Raw genomic sequence first — 22,536 nt, forward strand, 5'->3', positions numbered from 1 at the left:
ACCAAGTTGAGCTAGTGCAAGATGAGCATTTGTGGTTAAAAAAGTATATACATTTGTATTTTTCTGAGAAAATGACTGATCGTTTCACTAGGTAAGACCCTCATTCCTTGGCTGGGATCATGTAGAGCCCTTTGAAGCTGTATAGTAACTGCAATTTGGACCTTTAACCCATTGACACCACTGATGTCCACTATATGGAGAACAAAATCTGGAATGTTTTCCTCAAAAACCTTAATTTCTTTCCGACAGAAAAAAGAAAGACATGAACATCTTGGATGGCATGGTGGTGAGTAAAGGAAATTTCTCTTTCGAAAAAAACATAAGAAGAAATTATGCGGATAGATCAGAGTGTTCATCTCAATAATGAGGACTGGGGCTGACAAGCTCCAAAAATACTTCTGAAGCCACGTGATGGCTTAATATAAGAAAGAGTCACATTTAGGTCACTATTGACTGAAAAATCTCATCTTCAATGACATTTTTTAGTCACTGTATGCTTTCATTGTATTTAAATTAGCAGCTTTAACATTCTTCAAAACGTCTCCAGTTCTGTTTTTTAATCAGAAAAATGGTTCACGTTTGAATAAATGAGGCCAATTTCTCATTTTGGACTGAACGAATCCTTTAAATGAACCTGGGACACAGCCGCAACCTTTTGCCCTTTTGAATAGTGAACATACCACATGACTAGTTTCCCAAACACAAGGAAAATTAGAGTCATTTTTTTCTGGAAGGTGAACAGACACATAAATGAACAAAGGTAAAACGACTAGCTGTCAAATAGACAGAGAAGGCTCAGGGTGAATTAAAACGACAGGAGTGTGTGAATCTGAGCTTTGGTCAAGAGGAATGTGAGAACTGTAGCACAGTAAATCCACCCAGACAAAAACGACACGCACACAAGCTCTACGAGAGGGGGCCAAATACCAGCGAGTGACTGATGTCCACACAATGAGGTGCACAATGCAGCATGATCACACTGTTGATACACACACTTACACACACAAAGTGAGAATGTGAGAATCAAGGGAGTGAGATGAGTGAGTGTTTGCAGGGCGGGGACTGCAACTGCTGCATGAATCCTGTTTTTCTGGAAGATCAGATCAATCTCGTTTTACAGATATACGAACTGACCTAACTGCGAAAGACCTCCAGGACAAAAAGCATACACACACACACACACACACACACAAACATAAGAAACACAGAGTAGAGATCTTTAAATAGACCATCCTAATCGTCCTTGTGCCGCTTAATATACTAATGCATGGCTATGAGGTGGGGAGAGGGAATATATGTGTGCTGGCAAAGGGAAAAGTTCACAGCTGTCTATTTTATACACACTTAAGAAAACATATACCACCTTAAGTTGTCAACAACAAACAATCTTGCATACCAAGTTGTTACAATATCATTAAACACACATTTAAATAATAAAATCATCAACTTATTTGAGCCTTTTTTCATTATTAATATAATAATAATAATAATAATAATAATAATAATAATAATAATAAATATTGATTTCTTGTATTTTTAAATGATGCCAAGTTATTTTAATAAAACTAATAATAAAAATGCAAAAACACTGACTTCTATTGTATTTAAATAAAGCCAAGTGTTGCATGTTAAATAACAACAATAATAATAATAATACATTGAAAAACATTATCTTCTATTGTTTTTACTGAAGCCAATTTTTTATTTTTTTAATACAGACAGTTTTATGTATTAATAAATAATATTATAATATATAATAATATTAATATAATATATGTAATATAACGAGAATCCAAAAAAAATATTGACTTCAATATTTTCTTTTGCATTTTAATAATAATAAAAAAAATGTAAAAACTATTTCTTAAGTTGATTGCATTATTATTTTTGTATGTGTGCGTTTTTCTGTTGTAATAAATAATATTAATAATAATCAAAATAAAACAAATATTGACTTAATATCTGTCACTTATGACTTAATCATTCTGCATTTTATTATTAATTATTATTATTATTGTTGTTGTAACACTTTAAAATAAGGTTTTGTGTTGTAATAGTATTAATAATAATCAAAATACAAATGTTGAATTCAAAGTCAATGACTGCATTATTATTATTATTATTATTATTATTATTATTATTATTATTATTATTGTAACACGTTACAATAAGGTACTGTGTTGTAATAAATAATCAAAATAAAAAATACTGACTTCAATCATTTTTGCATTTTAATAATAATAATAATAATAATAATGCAAAAGCTATTTCTTAAGTCAATAACTGCATTATTATTATTACTATTATTATTACTATTATTATGGTAACACTTTACAATAAGGTTTCATTCATTAACATAATTTATATTAGTTAACAATATTTATATAGCAGTTGTTAATCTTAGTCAATATTAAGTTCAAAATGTATTAATATATTATTAAAATGTAATGTTATCTCTATTAACATTAGTTAATGTACTGTGAACTAACATGAAAACTTTTATTACCTAACATTAACAAAAATTAATAAATGCTGTAAAAATACATGTTATTGTTCATGGATAGTTTATGTTAGTTAATGCATTAACAAATGTTAACAAATGGGACCTTACTATTTTTGTCACAAAATATTTTGTCAATTGTCAGTCTGTTGTTATATATGTGTATATATGTATATATGTATATATGTGTATATATGTATATATATATATATATATATATATATATATGTGTTTATATGTATATATGTATATATGTGTGTATATATATATATATATATATATATATACATACTACAGGGCCGTTGAATGCTTGAATCTGATTGGCTGACGAACGTTCTAGAGGTGTGCATTATTTTCAGGGAAACGCACAGCGAACGAAGTTCCAGGCAGCTTTTGACCGCAGTGCATGTCTATATCACTTCCACACGATTTCAGTTATTTCAAAGGTCCTTATAGCCCAAAACAGCAAAATAACCAAAAGCTACAGTGACACTGGCAAAACTAATACATACGGTAAACAGGATAAAAACGACAGATTATGTCCATGTTTTTTCCACAATATTACGTTTTATTATGTACAGAAAGCACATACTCTATTTCTCTCGCTCTCTCTCACTCACAGACGCACACACATACAGATAGCACTCGCGCTAATGTTGTTAGCGCATCTCTGACGATAAACAGCTTAAAAACGACATGACAGTTCTCATGAGAGGTAACAACGGCGTGGTCTTGAAGAAAATGAACTTAAAGTTTAACTGTCAGTAGAGACGATGCTGCCAGTCACCTTTGAGAGACACACAGACTTGAGAGAGGTAATTTATGATCTTAAACTCTCTCCCCCCTCTCTTGTTGTCCATCTGCTTGTCTGTCGGTCGGTCTAAACTTCATTAGTAACTGCATTAGTTTGTTATCAACGGCTCAAGCGTCGTTACTAGGTCTAAAATGACATTTTGGAACTAGCAACGAAGCTGTTGGATGAGCTGCGTAAGAAATTAATCCTACTCACAATAGCGTTTTAAGGATAAAAACCGGACTAATGTCTTGAAATATATCATCTGATCGATGTCTTGAGGTGTGGTAACTGTAGTATAAGCGGAATAACTGACTTCGGGCCGTAGAATTCTGCGAAAATAATGCACACCCGAGGTGTGTGCATTATTTTCTAAGAATTCTACCAAAAGCTCAAAACCTGCCCACTTCAACAAAAACCAGCCCAAATTTTAACTGCCAAAATAATGAGAATTTTATTGCCATGTCAAGGTTGATAAGGACCATTTTTATCTCTTTAAAAAAATAATAATGACAAAATAAAATAAAGATAAATCAATTTCACAGGAATATGGACCAAAACAGTCCGAAAATATGCATGTCTTCTTTTCGAAGTGGAAATTAACCGATGACTTTAACCCTTGGAAAAACACATGCATCATTTTCAATGTCCACAGTAAAAATATGCTAATTTCTGTGCAAAAAGTGCACAATAAAGTGATGAGAAACAAATGTAATGTAGCTGGCATTTACGTTCATGCACACACCCACGTTTTCTTATTTCAGTTACAATTATATTTAGAAGTCTTCTATTCATCTCTCTTGTGTAATCCACTTAGACTTTTTATCGTGTAACTTATATTTAGGCCACTTTGCCATCGCAATTATTTAAAATGAATAAATGAATAAGCTGCATATTCAAAATCTTGCCCGTTATAAGGCCAAAACCCCGTCACTCACAAGTCATCACATCTCACTAACGTTAAAGATGTAAATTGATTGACAGGTCTCTGTTAAACTAAACCAGTAAGGGTTGCGTTAAGCAAAAATGAGTTGATGACTGCACTACACATTATATTACTGTGATACTTTGAGCTTTTATTAAAATAACAATGACTAATGATAAAAGCAAAGAAAAAAGCAGCTGATTGGGCGGCTTTTATTTTTTTAAAGCAGCCCAAATTTTGTCTACCCACTCAATGCGTTATTCTCCGGTCCAAGCCGATCAAAAGAAGCCCAATTGGGCGGAAAACCGCCCAATCTGGCAACACTGTCTACGGCCCGTCGTCAATTATTCCTTACATACAGTATATATATATATATATATATATATATATATATATTTTTTTTTTTTTTATTTTTTTTTCTAACAAAAGAAGAACGAACCTTCTGTACATCCCGAATGCAAAGTTTAACTCTGATGCAGAAAAGTTAGTTCATGCATTCATGACGTCTAGACTGGACTATTGTAATGCACTACTAGGTGGTTGTCCTGCTTCTTCAATAAATAAGCTACAGGTAGTCCAAAATGCAGCTGCTAGAGTACTTACCAGATCAAGAAAATATGATCATATTACCCCAGTTTTACAGTCTCTACACTGGCTACCTATTAGGTTCCGTATCACTTACAAAATATTACTTCTTACCTTTAAGGCCCTTAATGGTTTAGCTCCTGCATACCTAACTAGTCTCCTACTACGCTACAATCCCTCACGCTCCCTAAGGTCGCAAAACTCTGGACTTTTAGTAGTACCTAGGATAGCAAAGTCCACTAAAGGAGGGAGAGCCTTTTCTCATTTGGGTCCCAAACTCTGGAATAGCCTTCCTGATAACGTTCGGGGTTCAGACACACTCTCTATGTTTAAATCTAGATTAAAGACTCATCTCTTTAGCCAAGCATTCACATAATGTATCTCATAACGTTGTACTTCAGTTACATCTGATCAAATGCACATTAATATTCTTCGGCTTGGGCTAAACACATCATTTTTGTTTGGTTGGAAGTTGGAACAGCAGCTACGCTAATTATTTCTCTATTTGTTTCTCTGTTTCTGCCACGGGATTTCCATCCCGTGGTAACTAGGATTTACACAAGATTCAGTCTGGATTCAGAAGAAGAGATGATGCCGACCCCTCAGAGGACCGCAGATGATGCCAGCCTTGAAACAACATACAGCACTACATAATTTTCTTACAAGTTTGATCACAGCACATAATCATTGCAATTAGTGTTCATCATCTGTTTGATTACACAGTTACTGATTTTAACATTTATATCATATGTACATCGACTTGACATACAGTATTCACCACTAAATACTAAAATTACTAAATATATTGTAGTAGCCTAAACTTTTGTACAGCGCTTTGCAACGATTCGTATTGTGAAAAGCGCTATACAAATAAACTTGAATTGAATTGAATTGAATTGAATTTGTCTCATCCACACAGTGAGCCAGCAATGAAGGCAGATGGGCTGGATAATAATGGAGGTGTTGAGATGTTTGTTTATGTGTGTGTGTGTGTGTGTGTGTGTGTGTGTGTACGTGCAGTAGGCCTCGCTAAGTTGCATCACTCAGTAACCTCTTCTCAGCAACAGCACTGTCAATCATTCACAAACAAATATCGTGGGTGGCCAAACACACACAGTAAAATTACTATGAGTATGTTTTAGAGGTCTCTGTTGGAGTTACTAACAACAGTGCTCATGTGCAGCGAGGACAAGCAAACATCTTCAAGTGTTTGTGTACATAAGAAACAATCACAGCTTCTCTTCCTGCACTGCTGTAATTCTCTCCCTCACAAAGGCGAGTTCGAAATAGGGATGTGCAAAACTACCTTTTTCCCAAATCATTTAGTCTAGAGTTTGTCTGAATGATTAGTCACTCTTGAATATGTTGTATAATTAATTATGCTGGTATTTTTTTGGGATATCCACCTTTTTCTTCCCATAAGACTGGGTGCGGACCTGTGTAAATTTTATGAGTCTGGTTTCCGGTCTCGTCCACATCCAGCTATTTTTAGCTGTACAAAGCAGCTTGTTTTGCTGCTTGATATTGCAAATTAGTGAGTAATGTATTATCTTAATTATGAACACACTGGCTTGTAATGCAAACACTTTTACCGTTTACTGCACGTTGTTATTCTTCTCGTTTTTTTATCTATAGTGGATAATGAACCAGAAGTCTCATAGCCCTTTAGTACAGAAGATTTTTAAACAAATAAATAGGCCAAATAATAAGCTTTTGTTAACATTATTAACATAATTATAACCAGTGTTCACAAACAAAAAACAACCTTCGATTTACAAATAATACCATGAGAGTAAATCACAGCAGCCAAAAATCAAATAATCTAAAACTCTCATCAAGATCTCTCCAAATTCATCTACTAAAAACTGCTGCTAAAAAATCTAAAGCTAAAACTCTAGTTTTTTACTAAACAATGCCACTGTCCTTTTTTTCTAAAATCTAAAAACTAAATTTGTACTATAACTTGCATCTTTCTTGAATTAAATTATTTTGTCAAATTAAAAAATCTAAATAAATCTTGATATGCTTTTAAGTTTTTGAAGAGAAAAAAACAATTCGAAAACCAAAAATCTAAAAGCCAAATTTATACTATATTTCCTAAATTAAATTTAGTTGTAGAAACATTTTTGTTTTTTTATGGAGAAAAAAAAATCTGAAAGCCAAACTGTACATTTTTCCTTTATACCACATTGTTTTTAGATTTTGCAAAAAAAAAAAAAATAATAATAATAATAATAATCTTGCAGATTAAAGAAATTGTCTAAAACTGAAAATCTAAAACTAAGCTACTGTTTTATTTTCAATTAACTGGTTTTGATTTTGAGAGAGAAAGAAAAAAAACCTGTGCAGATTTTTAGAAAAACAAAAACCTAATCTTGTACATTTTTGAAAAACAAAATCTAAAAGCCAAACTTATACTATATTTCCTAAATTACATTTAATTGTAGAATAAAAAAAATCTAAAAGTTAAACTTTTTTACAGAGAAAAAAAAAAATCTAAATCCAAACTGTATATTTACCTATATTACTACACTGTTTTTAGATTTTGCAAGAAAAAAAATCTTTCAGATTAAAACATTTTCTAAAACTAAATCTAAAACTTATACTACATTTCCTGAATTAAATATAGTTGTAGAATTAAAAAAATTCTAAATGTTAAACAATTTTTTTTTAGATTTGTTACAGAGAAAAAAATATTGAAAACTAAACTGTATATTTATTCTTAATAATACATTGTTTTTAGATTTTGCAAAAAACTAAAACTAAAGCTTAAAACTAATCTAAAACTAAGCTAATGCTTTATTTTGAATGAATTTATTTTGATTTTGAGAGAGAAAAAAAAAACAAATTGTGCAGTTTTTTAAAAACAAAAAATAATCTTGTAAATTTTTGGAAAAATAAAATTTAAAAGCCAGTATTTCCTAAATTGTTGTAGAATATCTACAAGTTAAACTGAAGATTTTTGTTTTAGATTTTTTACAGAGAAAAAAGGTTTTTCTTCATTTATACTACATTGTTTTTAGATTTTGCAAGGAAAAAACTAAAACCAAGCAAATTATTTATTTTTTAATTAACTGGTTTTGATTATGAGAGAGAAAAAATGTTTTGAAAAACAAAATCTAAAAGCCAAACTTATAATATAATTCCCAATTTAAATGTTGGTCTCTTTTTTACAGAGAAAAAAACCCTTGAAAGCTAAACTTAGCTTTATATGTTTATCCTTTATTTTTATCTTGTAGATTAAAATCATTCTTATTTAGAATTATTTACAGAAAAAAATAATTGTGTAGATTTTTTTTTAAAAACAACCTAAAAGCTGCATTTTAAATTTATCATGAGTATCTAAAACCTTAATTTAAGGCAACCAAAAGTGAATTTGATGTAAAAACGCAATCACAAGCATGCCGTTTTAGCTTGTTTTTCGATCTCACATCTTTCAGCTCTTTCACTGCGAGTCATGTTTTTCACAACATTCGTTCCCAAAGATTCCGCATCCTAAGTCCATTTCCGTGTCGGCTGAGCTACCGATCAAGCTTGTTACATCCAGAAAGCAAAACATGGAGCTGCAATCATAACAGTGCACGAAAACAAATACAAGTGCTTGCTGTTTTACCGCCTCTACTGTTGTTGTTGGAAACTGCAGTGATATGTACAGTGCCTAGCGAAAGTATTCATACTCCTTTTTTTGGTACGTTTTGCTATGTTGCAGCCTTATGTTAAACCGCTTTAAATGACTTTTTTCCCACATCAATCTACATCTCATACACCATAATGACAAAGCACAAAACAGGTTTGTAACAACTTTGCAAATTTATTAGAAATAAAAAACTGAAAAGATCCCGTTGCATAAGTATTCATACCCTTTTCTGGGACACTCGAAATTTAGCTCAGGAGCATTCATATTGCTTCTAGATGTTACTACACTTCGAGTGGAGTTAACCCTCTAGGCCTCTTCGGTCATTTTTGACCGAAAAATTTTATGTTTTGAATTTTTAAAAATCGTAGCTTCATCAGAATGAGATGACACTTGGTGACTTTTGTTGCATTAGCTATGCGAGTACAAAAAAAAAATCAGTGACATGATTCGGATATGTTAAAGGGTCAAAAAAAAAATTAGTCACACTTGGCTCCTTCGCGGTCAAAAATGACCGACATAGGAAATGAATGGGAAATATGAAAAAATGTGATAATTCAGAGAATCTTTTGGTAGTGCAAGCTACAAATCAGCCACTGTGCTGAAAAGAAGTGTTCAGCAAGCAAGGACTGACACTCTAAAATAACAAAAGTACAGAACTGACACACACACGCACACACACGCGCGCACACACACACACACACACACACACACACACAGACACACACAAAGACACACAGAAATAAGCAGAAAAATGCAAAACCTGATATTTATCCAATCAAAAAAAAAATCTAAACCTTGCCAAAAGTAATCTTTTAGAATGTCTGAATATATTTCTAAATGCAAAGCCTATTAAAATGAAGAAACAGTAAAAAAAACAAAAAAACACAATAGGAATCCCAAAGCCCCTGTATATATGTACATAGGGAGATACAGGAGTTTACATGGCATTACACAAGTTTTTATTTTTTATGCCACTAGATGGTGCAATTTTCAGTTAAAAAAAATGGATTTTAAATGTTTTTACACTATTGTGAAATGTTGTATTTATTGAAAAATAATAAATACATAATTAAATAAAAAAATATAATATAAAATATAATTCTAGTGGAAAAAAATTGCTCATTAAAACTGTATAAATATTGCATAGATTCGTAAAAAATGCTAAAAATTCTAAATAACAATTACAAAATATTATTGAACAAAAATGTATTTAATTGATTTTCCTGAAGAAAAAAAAAAGTTACTTTTTAAGGCTTCGGTCACTTTTGACCGCGAGGGAGCCAAGTGTGACCCCTTAATGAGGAGGCCCAGAGGGTTAAACTGTGGCAAATTCATTTGAATGAGTATGATTTAGAAAGGCACACACCTCTAAGAAATGGTCTAACAGCTGAAAATGCATATCAGAGCAAAAAACAAGTCCAGAGGTCAAGATAACTGCCTGTAGAGCTCAGTGACAGACTTGCGTTAAGGCAATGATCTAGGGAAGAGTTCAGAAAAAAATCTGCTGCATTGAAGGTTCACAGAAGCATTACCCATAATAGAAGACGATTGGAACAACTAGGACTCTAGAAAATGTCTGCCAGCCCCCATCCAAGCTAATAGAGCTTAAGAGGTGAAATGAATGGCAGATAATTGCCAAATGCAGATGTGCAAAGCTTGTCACATCATACCCAAAAAGACTTGAGGCTGTAAAGGTGCTTCGACTATGTACTGAGTTAAGGGTATGAATACTTATTTCAGTTTTTTATTTGTAATAAATCTGTAAAAACGTGCAAATCTGGTTTTTGCTTCGTCATTATTATGGTGTATGTGTAAACTGATGTGGGAAAAAACTAATTTAAAGCAGTTTAACATAATGCTGCAACAAAACGTGAAAAAAATGAAGGGGTATGAATACTTTTGCAAGGCACTGTAGTTGGTATTTCATGTCTTGCAAAAAAGTTCCCACAAGTAAATTTTTCGTCATGGGATCAGGTGGTGAAAACTCTCTCAAATCTTGTCCTTTACTTTTTTCACTTGTCTATCATCTTTTGTTTTGAAAATCTACACTTTTTTTCCCCCTCACAAGCTCCAAGTGGTTTTAGCACATACGCATAGGAGTGCATCAGAAGAAGTGCTTTGAGTCTTTAGCACAAAGCCTGACACCTCAGAGAAAGCAGCATTAATCTTTGATGAAGGTCACTCGGCCGCTCTCAGCTTGAGGCCCGGCTGGAGGCCGTCTTCAACCGGTGCCAGGAAAGAAAGGTCTCCACGTTGGGAAGTCGACTTGCAAGCGCACTCAATGTATTAAATAATCATCATAATACAGCATATCCTGCTTCCACAAACACATCACTGAGCTGCTTTAAATAATAAATAACTGAAGCCACAAAAACAGATGCATGACATATTTACCAGCCTCAAACTGCTGCGAGTGTGCACTTCATCATCTATTAATGAATCTCCTTCTCACTGTGAATAATCTACACTGGTGTACCGACTTCAGACATTTTAACCGGACTACTTGAACTTGACAAGTTCAATCCATCACAGTTCAAGGAACAGATCAGGGTTGTGAAGTGAAAGAATCACAAACGACACAAGTTGTACACTGGTGTTCAAAAGTTTAGGATTAGTAACATTTTTAATGTTTGTTAAAGAAGTCTCTTCTGCTCACCACGGCTGCATTTATTTGATTGAAAAATACATAAAAAAACTGTAATATTGTAAAATATTATTGCAATTTGAAATAAGAGTTTTCTATTTTAACATAGTTTAAAATATGATTTCTTCCTTGGAAGCAAGGCTAAATTTTCTGCATCATTACTTAGTTTTCTTGGAACTTGTGATATTTTTTCAGGATTCTTTGATGAATAAATAAAAAAGGAACAGCATTTATTTAAAATAGAAATCTTTTTTAATAACATACACTATCATTCAAAGGCTTTTAAAAAAATGATACTCAAAAAGAATGTGTTAAATTGACAAAAAGTGATATTAAAGACTTATATTATTAGAAAAGATTTCTATTTTTAAGAAAATGCTTTATTTTTAAACTTTTATTCATAAAAAATTAAGCAGCACAACTCTTTCCAACACTGATGTCTGATGTGACACTGAAGCTGGAGTAACGATGCTGAGAATTCAGCTTTGATCACAGAAATCAATTATTTTTGAAAGAATATTAAAATAGAAAACTGTTATTTTAAATTGCAATAATATTTTGCTGTATTTTTCAGTATTTTTGATCAAATGAATACAACTCATCTTTAAAAAACAACAATATATATTTGCATATATGTGCAATATTTTTTTTTTTGCAGGTAAATTAATCTGACTTTTCACAAATGAAAGCCTTAAAAAGGCCTTAAATCTAAAGCTCTTCGTTATTTTGGTCTTATTTTTAAAAAAAAAATATTTAAACATCCTTCAATTGAGATAAATTTACTTGAAAGACAAGATTCAAATATTAATACTTGTTTTCTTAGAAACTGAAAACTAACATTTAATAAAAATGTAATAAAATGTAACATTTTTTAAATAAACTTTACCTGAAATAAACCTTATTTCAGTTGCCAAAACAACTCCCTTTCTCCCTTTCATTTAGTTTAACTTAAAATGAGCCTAAACTTAAAACTCAAAAATAATACAAAAAAAAAATACAGCTGACAAAAACTAAAAAATACTTAATTTAACTATAAATAAAAAAAACTAAAACAGATCATATAAAAATAATTCAAAATATAATAAATATAGGCATAATAAAACTATAATAGAATCAAAAGAGACACTAAAATACATTGCTTTGTACAGTGCACTCTCATTTAGAGAACATATTGATGTATTGTGTTACTCTTAATTTACAGAAAAAAAAATCATATTGATTTAAAACAACATGAGGGTCAGTAAATGCTGATTTTTTTTTTAATTTCTAAGTGAACTATTCCTTTAAATCTTAAATTTACCTTTATAAAACCTGCAAAAACAACTATTTTAGTGACATTATGTGGCTTCCCCTCATTTTTTTTAAGATTATCATGGTTTTAAACACCCATTATAGAAGAAACAATGTGTGGGGTCTGTAATTCGCTGAATGAGTGAAAGGCTGAGGTGGGCATGTGATGTTTAACCACCATCTCTGGCTGAATGGACTAATGATTGTTTAGAGGCCAATAATACCAACAACAAACCCCAGACTGAGACTGAGAGAATGAATGAAGGAATAAGTGATGGATGATGGCACCACTGTGGGAAAATGTACAACTAAACATCTGCTCTTCAGAAAATCATTTGGATATTTGCATCACAAAATGAGCTTCATCCAGGTGACAACAATTGAACACAGTGGCGTATCTTAAACAAATGGTTCAAATAACCAAGCTAATGGATGGGAAAGCGTGTGCAGACATATATTTGGTCGTAAAACGTGCTTTATTGGCAATAACGTCAATCACACGCTTTTTATTGCTACTTTACTGCAGTTGTGCAACTGTTACAAGGTATTTTGGCCCAATTTCTTTATATGAAACAGTTGTAGTTCAGACATAGTTTTGGGATGTGCTTTTTGACTGAGGTCAATAATGCTTTTGAAACTTTCGAAAGGTTGTTTACGTCTCAAAATGTCTCCTAAGGTCTTCTGAAATCATTTCTAACAGACCATAATGCACAACATACAGATGTTCAGCTTGATTAGAGAGAGATTACAGACATTTAGCCCATATAAACTAAAAACAGAAAGTCTCATTTATACTCACTGAATTGAGTCTTCAGTTTTAGCATGTGGCAACAGAAGGCAATGGCTTTAAAAAATTTCACTAATTGGCTTTAAAAGCCCTCCAAGCCATGACCCAGCTAAGAATCAGGTACAGTAATTGGCGTCAGTTTGTGGCATTACCTGCAGTATGAGGATGAAGTAGTCCACGGGTTTGCCACGCAGATAAAGGTAGTGTTGCGCCGATTTCTTGTCGTTCTCGTTGAATTTGATGTCCTGGATCACGTCAGGGTGTTTAAGGATACGCAGAAGGACTTTCTCTGAGATCTGAGATGGATTGAACAAATTGACCTCTGTGGAGACACAGAAACAGACGAGACATGTTAAAATGAAAGCATGTTTAAAATGCGTATCTTTCTTTTTGACAAATAAATATGTTAAATATGTGCAAACATGTTGATTTGTTTCATTTGTTACATTAGTTTGTTTGAACACAAAGCCAGCATTCAAGGCTATTTTCATGTTGAAAAACAGTTTTTTTTGTTTGTTTGTTTTTTCCAAGGTGAAGTAATTTTGTGCATATTAAAAAGCATTTTTAACATTTCAAGTTGTACAATTAACACAAATTTACACTGGCGTTTTTAAGATTTTTATGTTTTATATAGAAGTCTCTTATGCTCATCAAAGTTCCTTTCATTTGATAAAAAATACTGGAAAAAGCTAATGTAATATTATTGCAGTTTAAAATAAGTTTTCATTTTAATATATTTTGATAAAAAATTATTTCTGTGATGCAAAGCTGAATTTCATTAGCCATTACTCTTCAGAAATCATCCTAATATGCTGAATTAATATCAATGCTGGAAACCTGTGATACTTTTTTCAGGATTATTTAATTAATAAAAAGTTATAAATAGCATTTATTCAAAACAGAAATCTTTCTAACAATATAATAAGTCTTTACTATCATTTTTTATCAATTTAACATATGTTTGCTGAATAAAAGTATTAATTTCTTTCAAAGAAAGAAAGACATCAAACTTTGAACTGTGGTGTATATTGTTACAAAAGATTTCTATTTTCAATAAATGCTGTTCTTTTTAATGATTTATTCATTAAAGAATCCTGAAAAAAAGTATCATAGGTTCCAAAAAAATATTAAGCAGCACAACTGTTTCAAATATTGATGAATCAGCATATTAGAATGATTTCTGAAGGATCATATGACATTGAAAACTGGAGTAATCATGCTGAAAATTCAGCTTTGCATCATAGAAATAAATTATTTTTTGAAGCAACTTAAAATAGAAAACCACTATTTTAAATTGCAATAATATTTCACAATATTACTGTTTTTTCTGCCACCTTGATGAGCAGAATTTTTTTTTTAAATCTTACTGATCCCAAACTTTTGAACAAATATGATTTAACAAATAGCACAAAATAAATTAAACACTAACCTGATCTAATAAATACTGTTCATTGTTAGTTAATGAAACTCAGTGGATTAACTAAAAGAAAAAAATGACTGACCCCAAACTTTGAATAGGTAATTTATATTGTTACAAAAGATTTCTATTTTAAATAAATTGCTATTTTTTTAACGTTTTATTAATCAAAAAATCCTGAAAAAACGATCATAGGTTCCAAAAAAATAAAAAATACAAATTTGGCCGCACAAATGTTTACAGCACTGATAATAAATCAGCATATTAGAATGATTTCTGAAGGATCATGTGACACTGAAAACTGGAGTAATGATGCTGAAATTTTAGATTTCACCACAGGAATAAATTGCATTTTAAAGCAACTTAAAATAGAAAGCCACTATTTTAAATTGCAATAATATTTCACAATATTACTGTTTTAATTCTGTATTTTTAATCAAATGAACACAGCCTTGATGAGCAGAAAAGACTGTAACATCAAAAATCGTACTGATCCCAAACTTTTAAACAGCAATGTACAAATATGAATTAACAAATAGCACAATCTATATAAATTAAACATTAACCTGATTTAATAAATACGGTTCATTGTTAGTTAATGAAACTCAGTGCATTAACTAAAGCTGGTGATAGAATAAAAAAATTACGAAAAATGTTTATATAAATAAAGACTTAAAATGTGTCTACAGTGCTGGAGTCTCTGATGGATTCAGTGCTTAGATCACATAACATTGTAATGCTTCATGTCTAACACAAATATAATACTATATTTTGTATTAAATACAATTTGCATGCTTTCAATGGGTTTCTAGACTGTGACCAGGTAAATGTAAGTGTATTAAATTGATACAAAGGTACTTAAACCTTCGTAAATCAAATTTGCATTGATGACTTATACATATAAAAAAAATAAAAATCACATATTTGCAACTTTTTAGTTGTTTCAGTGGACATTTATCGATAAAGTGAGTCTGACTGATTGTTTACCTGTTGCAAGGAAGCGGTGAGCGGCGAGCAGCAGCTGAGGAGAGATCTTCACTTTAGACTCACTCTCATGTTTGAAGGCAGAGAAGTCTCGCTTGTTCTTATTGTGTGCCACCTTCTTTCTGTTTCTGTTATCAGCTGAAAAATAATGCACAGAAGGCTCATGTGAAATTCAAATGAGCAGAATTGGAGCACAACACATAGGGTTACGTATAAAAGTTGTAATTCCTCCAAAACATGTGTGCACGTGTCTGTGATTTCACAAGCAGCGTGTTTGCGTGAAACCATATGTGAAATGGTTTACGATGCAGGATGGCAAGAGGAAGCTGGGGATTTGTTTGTTGTGTGAGTTCTGTGTGGATTTACTTAAAAAGACAACCACTGTAATGCTGTCTGCAAAACAAAACACACAAACAAGACAAAACACATTCAGTTAGATGCTGTCCACTCACTGTAGAGGTCAGACTCATCCAGGATTTCTGATTTGATGATCTCCTCAATGACATCTTCCAGGGTGACCAATCCCAGCACCTCATAGAACGGATCTCCCTCGCCCTCATTGTTAACTTTCTGAACAATCGCCAAGTGTGATTTACCTGGAGGTGAAAATAACCATTAATCAGATCAGTTCTGTGAACTTACAATCAAATCATTCAGAATGAACATAAAATAATAACATTCAATTCTAATATATATTCTAATATTAGACATTTTGTTTATTTCAGAATTCAATAATTAATTATGTTATATTAGTTATATTATATAGTTATTAAAGATTAATAACTTTTTTATACTTATTATTAATAAGAATATATAATTGAAATCAATTTATTATTTTTATTATTATTATTATTGTGCAGTCAAATAACAATCCTCAAATATCTTTAGTATTAAAACATGTATTTATAAAAATTAAGCATTAATCTGTGCACAAAGATAATATTATATTCTAATATTACATAATTGTATATTTAATAATGTAATATAAGTGTTAATTACATTAATTATTAATATTAATGTAATGTGTAAATAACATCAATAAATTGTTGTCTTTTTTATACTACTATTATTATTATTATTATTTTTATTATTATTATTATTGTGCAGTCAAATTATTATTACAATTATTATTATTAATTATATATGTTATATTATTATATATTAATAATGTATTTCAATTTATAAACACTTATTAATAATAATAATAATAATAATAATAATAATAGTAATACATCAATTAAGGGCTAATGGTTCGGTAAACCTTTGCATAAAGATATTATATATTCTAATATTACATCATTTGAATATTTCAGAATGTATTTATTAATTATATATTATATTAATTATTATATAGTTATTGTAATTATTACATATTAATATTTTACTCATAAATAATAATTACTACTACTACTAATAATAATATATAAATAACATCAATTTATTATTATTATTATTATTATTATTATTATTATTATTATTATTATTATTATTATTATTATTATTATTGGAAGAAGAAGAATCAAGCAATAAGGGTTTGGTAAACCTTTGCATAAAGATATATATTCTAATATTACATAATTTGTATATTTCATTAATTAATAATTATATGATATTTTTATTATACTATATAATTATTATGATTAGAATAATGTAATAATTTATTTATAAATGATAATTATTACTAATAAATATATAAATAACATCAATTTATTATTATTAATATTACTATAATTGTGCAGTCAAATAACACTCCTCAAAAATCTTTAGTATTAAACAGAAAATATATTCATAAATAAAAATCAAGCAACAACTTTGATAGACCTTCGTATACAGATAATAGTAAACAGTTGTATATTTCACAATTTTAAATATTTATTAATAAGATTATACATTACATTATATCATTAATGTATTCATATTATTATATATATATATTTTTTTAGATTTCATATTATATTACATTTTATAATATAATCTGGCTTTGTATGGCACTATGGTTTTGTGGTACAAAACATTGCTCCAGCAACGGCATGAGTTTGGGGGCAGGGTTATGAGTTTGTCTGACCAATGGCAGTGTTTGAAAAACTGATTTGAAAACATTCATTATTTTTCCAGTTCCATTTGGTGACACTAATGTTGCAGAAATCACATGTTTTAGTTCTACAAGAGAACAAAAGACAGAATTTATGACACATTTTAAACTTTGAACTAGAGATTGAAGCTACATTCAGATGTTTAACTACGACAGAGAGAAATTAAGCAACTAACAGTATGAGAGAAATAAATACAGTCCCTAATCCTTACAAAAAGTACTATAGTGGTACTATGGTAAAGTGATGAACATCATGGTACTGAATGATGAATGTTTCAACCATATACCAAGGTATTTACATGTAACAACCGAAGAAACCACTGCATTAATACACATAGTAGTGTACATTTTTGACCCCTTTTAGTGATGGTAAAGAATAAACACTGTAGTGCATACTATACATTGTTTCTTTTTAAACAGAGTCAAGGACAAACAGAAAGAGGGTTAACAAAATGTATTAGAAGGTCTATTGTGGTCATGCAGCACACAAAAGAACCAGGAAATCCTAAAGCGTTAGCTCATCAAAACAAAACGCCTCGATCCAGAGGTTACGTGTAGACATAACACCCTGTTGCACTGACATAAAGAGCCAACAGTGAATTGCAAAACATAATTCCGCATCTTGGGTTACAAAATATTTCAACATGATTGTCTTGTCTTGTTCAAAACCTCCAGCACAGATGTTTTGACTGCAATTGTTTAGACCGTCAAACAATCGCAAGATTTCAATGTGGGATGATACTTAAAAATAAAGTTTTAACTTTCTATTCATCCAACAATCCTGAAAAAGTCACGTTATTACATTTAAACGAAACCTGGTAATATCATGGTTCTTTTCGTTTAGCAGACAGAGAATGCAGAGCTGCTTATCTCTCATCTCAGTGTTTGTAATGTGACAGGATGTAGCTAATAAAGGCTGTGTGGCGCATGCAGACTAAACAGCCTGTACTGGAGTGATGCATTCGATTCTGTAGTTCAGAGCAAGTGTCTTTGCTTGAGACGAGCGTGCAGTCGGTTCAGGACAATTTTGGAACACTGATCTCCGACAGCAGATGTCTCAGCGGGCCTGCATTTTGCTGCAGAGGAACAAATGAGCCAAAAATCACGAAGACAAAATATTCACGTACCGTACCGAGGGATGTTCTAAAAAGCTTCAAGTGTTTAACGTACAACAGCTACAACCATAAACACTACCTACTGTCAAAACAACAACACAATCATAAGAGAAAACACAATCTTTTAATTAATTTAGGCATTGCCTTCCATAGAATTCAACTGAAAATTGCTTGAAGGAATAGTTCATCCAAAAACGAAAATTTGCTAACAATGTACTCATCCTCAGGCCATCCAAGATGAAGATGAGTTTGCTTTTTTCATGGGAACGTATTTGGAAAAATTAAGCGTGCATCACTTGCTCACCAAAGGATCATTTGCAGTGAATGGGTGCCGTCAGAATTAGAGTACTAACAGCTGATAAAAACATCACAATAATCCACACCGCTCCAGTCAATCAAGTAATGTCTTAAAGCAAAAAGCAGTGTTTGTAAGAAACAAATATTTTATTAAAGGGGAAAGTTAAAGGTGCCATTGAATGGAAAACTGTTTTTACCTTGGCATGGTCGAATAATAACAGTTCTGTATATGGACTAGACATACTGTGAGTCTTTAACACCATCGTTTCCTCCTCCTTATATAAATCTGGTGTTTGCAAAAGACCACTGAAAAATAGGCTGATTCTAACATAACAGCGACTATTATAATAGTCTCAGGATCATTAATAGTGACACCCCGAACACCAGATGTTCTGCAGCTAGGCTATTGTGAAAAAAAACAAAAAGTGAGGACAATAGCGAAAATTGCAGATCACGGGAGTAAATGTTATGTTCCAGGTTGTGCATGGGATGTTAAGTGCAGAGATGGTTGGTGTCTGTAACTACCTCAGACAGGCAAGGAAAACAAATAAGGCGTTCTAATAAAATAAGCCGAGCCACTAAAGGGACATGGTTAGCTTTTTGCTAGCGGTAGCCTGTTACATTGCAGTATATAAGATTTCACTTACCACATAAATGGAGAGATGTCTGTGCGGATGATGGAGAATGATTTACAGATCCTGAGCATCACTAACAAGCATCTTAACTTATAATGCTTATACTTATAGTATAATGCTACATAGAACACATGCGATCACAAAAGTGAAAGTATCAAAAATGAACCGCATATTAATAGCAACTCGGGCTCCGTCATTAAATATCTATTTTCCTCCGTGTGTGATACTGAAATGAGCCGCTCTGTGAAACAGCCAATCAGATCAAAGCTCATTATTATTATTATTAATGAACCTTCTGTGGCGAGAGGAGCAAACGACAGACACAGTGGGTGTGGCGTCAGGCCTCGGAGAGGCTTTTATTAAACAGAAAATGAAAGAATAGTGTCCAAAGGGGGGATAAAGTGTCCAAATAAAAGGGTGTCCTCGAGTGCTGGGGTTTCGTGAAGGATGGGCAGTGTTCGATAGGGAAGGGTCCAGGTAAGGAGTGGAGTCCGGCGGCCGCACGCGCTCCCTGCGTGGGACCGGGGTGCCAGGGGCGGCGGCATCTCTTGCGGCTTCGTCCCTCTCGAGCTTTCACGGTTCTTCCAGCGGGGAATCTACGGCCTGGCATCCTGGCCTGTCGGCCGTCTCTGGTGCGGTCTTCAGCCGGACCGCGGGTCCGGCGACTCGTCCTCTTGGCGGCGCGGGATTCCCTCTTCACCCCTTCCTGGACCCGCGAGGACACCAGCGTGCATGCACGGGGGAGAGACCGGTCTCCTGAGCAGAGGCGCACTCGGCATTTAAACAGCGGCGGTGATGAGGCTTCATTCCATTCAGGTGCCCTCATCACACGCCGCCAGCCAGAGACGATTACTCGCCCCTCCTCTCTCTTGCACACCCACTCCCGTCGGGAGCCTGGAGAAGGGCGGCGAATAAGGGACGGGGTGGTGATGATAATTAGGGGGGAGGCAGCCGAGTCGTCACACTTCCTACTACGGTAATTACAGAGCATTTCATTCTAGAGACAAATCCAAATCCAGGTTTGTAAATGGACCTGTAAAACCATTTCTGGAGAATTTTTGCCCTTTCCTATGCCATATGCATTCTATGTGGATATCAGAGAACAATTTAAAATATTGCATCAATGCATTCTATGGCACATTTAACTCTTTAACTTTTCATTTACAGCCTTAAGTTGTTCAAGGTTATGAATTTCATTCTTCTGTTGAACACAAAAGATGATATTCTGAGAAATGTTAAAATAGTTAATAGTAGCCAATGACTTTTGACAGCAATGACAGCATTTCTTTTCCATACAATAGAAGTCAATGGCTAGCAGGTACTGTTTAGTTACCAACATTCTTTAAATATTCTTTAAAGAAATTCATATGGGTTTGGAACAACTTAACACCGTGTCCTATCTACAAGCGACGTGACAAGATTCCAGCGACAAGCAATTTGGCTCTTCAGACGCGACGTGACAGAATCACCGCCATTTAGAAGCACAGAAGTGCACAGCACTCATCGAAAAGGACAAATAATCTAATTCATAAATATTAAACCTTTTTTAGATTATTAAAACTACATACTGAGTGACTGATACCATCTTTGTCATGCAAAACACTTGCTGGTTCACATTGAGTTCGCAGTTTTAACGTATATGTTTGCTTAAATGCATTTTCAAGATAAACTTTTAGTTAAACTGTTGTTGCTTTCAGTATGGCTATTAGACACTTTTAACATTAAATAAAGCACATAATCAGTACCTGAGATTATCACTGTCATTGGTTTTAATGTAGGTGAACTAGCAGCGATTTCTAAAATAGAAATTTCCCGTCTCGCCGTTGTGGCAAGTTAGGACAAAAATTCATATTATAATGGAAAAGATACCTTTTATCGCGTGTTGCGGCATTGAGTCGCGTGTAGTTGGTTTTAACCTTATATCTTAGCTTGAGTCCATAATTTGTAATAATGCTTCCTTCAGGGACAAATACCATTCCTGTTGTCTTCTCACATCAAAATCTTGATCTGTGCATATTTCTCTCCTGATTCAGATGAGACCACTTTAGAAAGCATTGGAGAGAGCATTTCTATGAATAGAGGTCTTATTGATGGATTTGTTTGTTGTGTTTTGCTTCACAAGACATAAACTGATCGACTAGAGTGGTGTGGATTATTGTGATGTTTTTATCAGCTGTTTGGACTCTCATTCTGACGGCACCCATTCACTGCAGAGGATCCATTGGTGAGCAAATGATGTAATGTTAATTTTCCCCAAAACTGTTCTGATGAAGAATCAAACTCATCTACATCTTGGATGAGAACATTTTTAAGAGTTAGTTCACCCAAAAATGAGAAATAAGCGCATTATTTACTCACCCTCAAAGCATCCTAGGTGTATACGACTTTCTTATTTCAGACGAACGCAATCAGAGTTATATTAAAACAGTTCTGGCTCCTCCAAGCTTTGTAATGGCAATGGGTGGGTGTTTCTCTTCATCAGTCCAAAACAAGCCCAATAAAGCATCCATCCATAATAAAAAGTGCCTCACATGGCTCTGGGGGGGGGGGGTGAATAAAGGCCTTCTGTAGCGAAACAATATGTTTTTGTAATGTAATAATCATAGCTTGCACTAACAGTTGCACATGGAAGCCACTCTGGGCAGATTACGCCTGTGAAATCCTTCTGGCTTCCATGAACATTAAATGATTATTACATTTTAAAACGCATTGATTCACAACAGATGGCCTTTGTTCACCTCCCAGAGCCATGTGAGGCAGTTTTTATTATGGATGAATGCACTTTATTGTTTTGGACTGTAAAAGAGAAACACCCATCATTGCTATAAAACTTGG

At 32.7% G+C, this 22,536-nt stretch overlaps 1 protein-coding gene across 2 annotated transcripts in view; it reads right to left on the reverse strand.

Moving 5' to 3' along the window:
* The window catches only part of LOC141335248 (metal transporter CNNM4), a 53,329-nt gene that overhangs the window by 17,742 nt on the left and 13,051 nt on the right, over nt 1-22,536 (reverse strand). For both annotated transcript variants that reach the window (XM_073840652.1, XM_073840651.1), the window contains exons 2-4: nt 16,015-16,158; nt 15,566-15,700; nt 13,314-13,483 (exon numbers count right to left, since the gene is read on the reverse strand). In XM_073840652.1, coding sequence (XP_073696753.1) covers nt 13,314-13,483; nt 15,566-15,700; nt 16,015-16,158 — 449 coding nt within the window. The remainder of the gene's footprint in view (nt 1-13,313; nt 13,484-15,565; nt 15,701-16,014; nt 16,159-22,536) is intronic.

The sequence above is a fragment of the Garra rufa genome, chromosome 5, assembly GCF_049309525.1.
Source record: "Garra rufa chromosome 5, GarRuf1.0, whole genome shotgun sequence".
Taxonomy (NCBI): domain Eukaryota; kingdom Metazoa; phylum Chordata; class Actinopteri; order Cypriniformes; family Cyprinidae; genus Garra; species Garra rufa.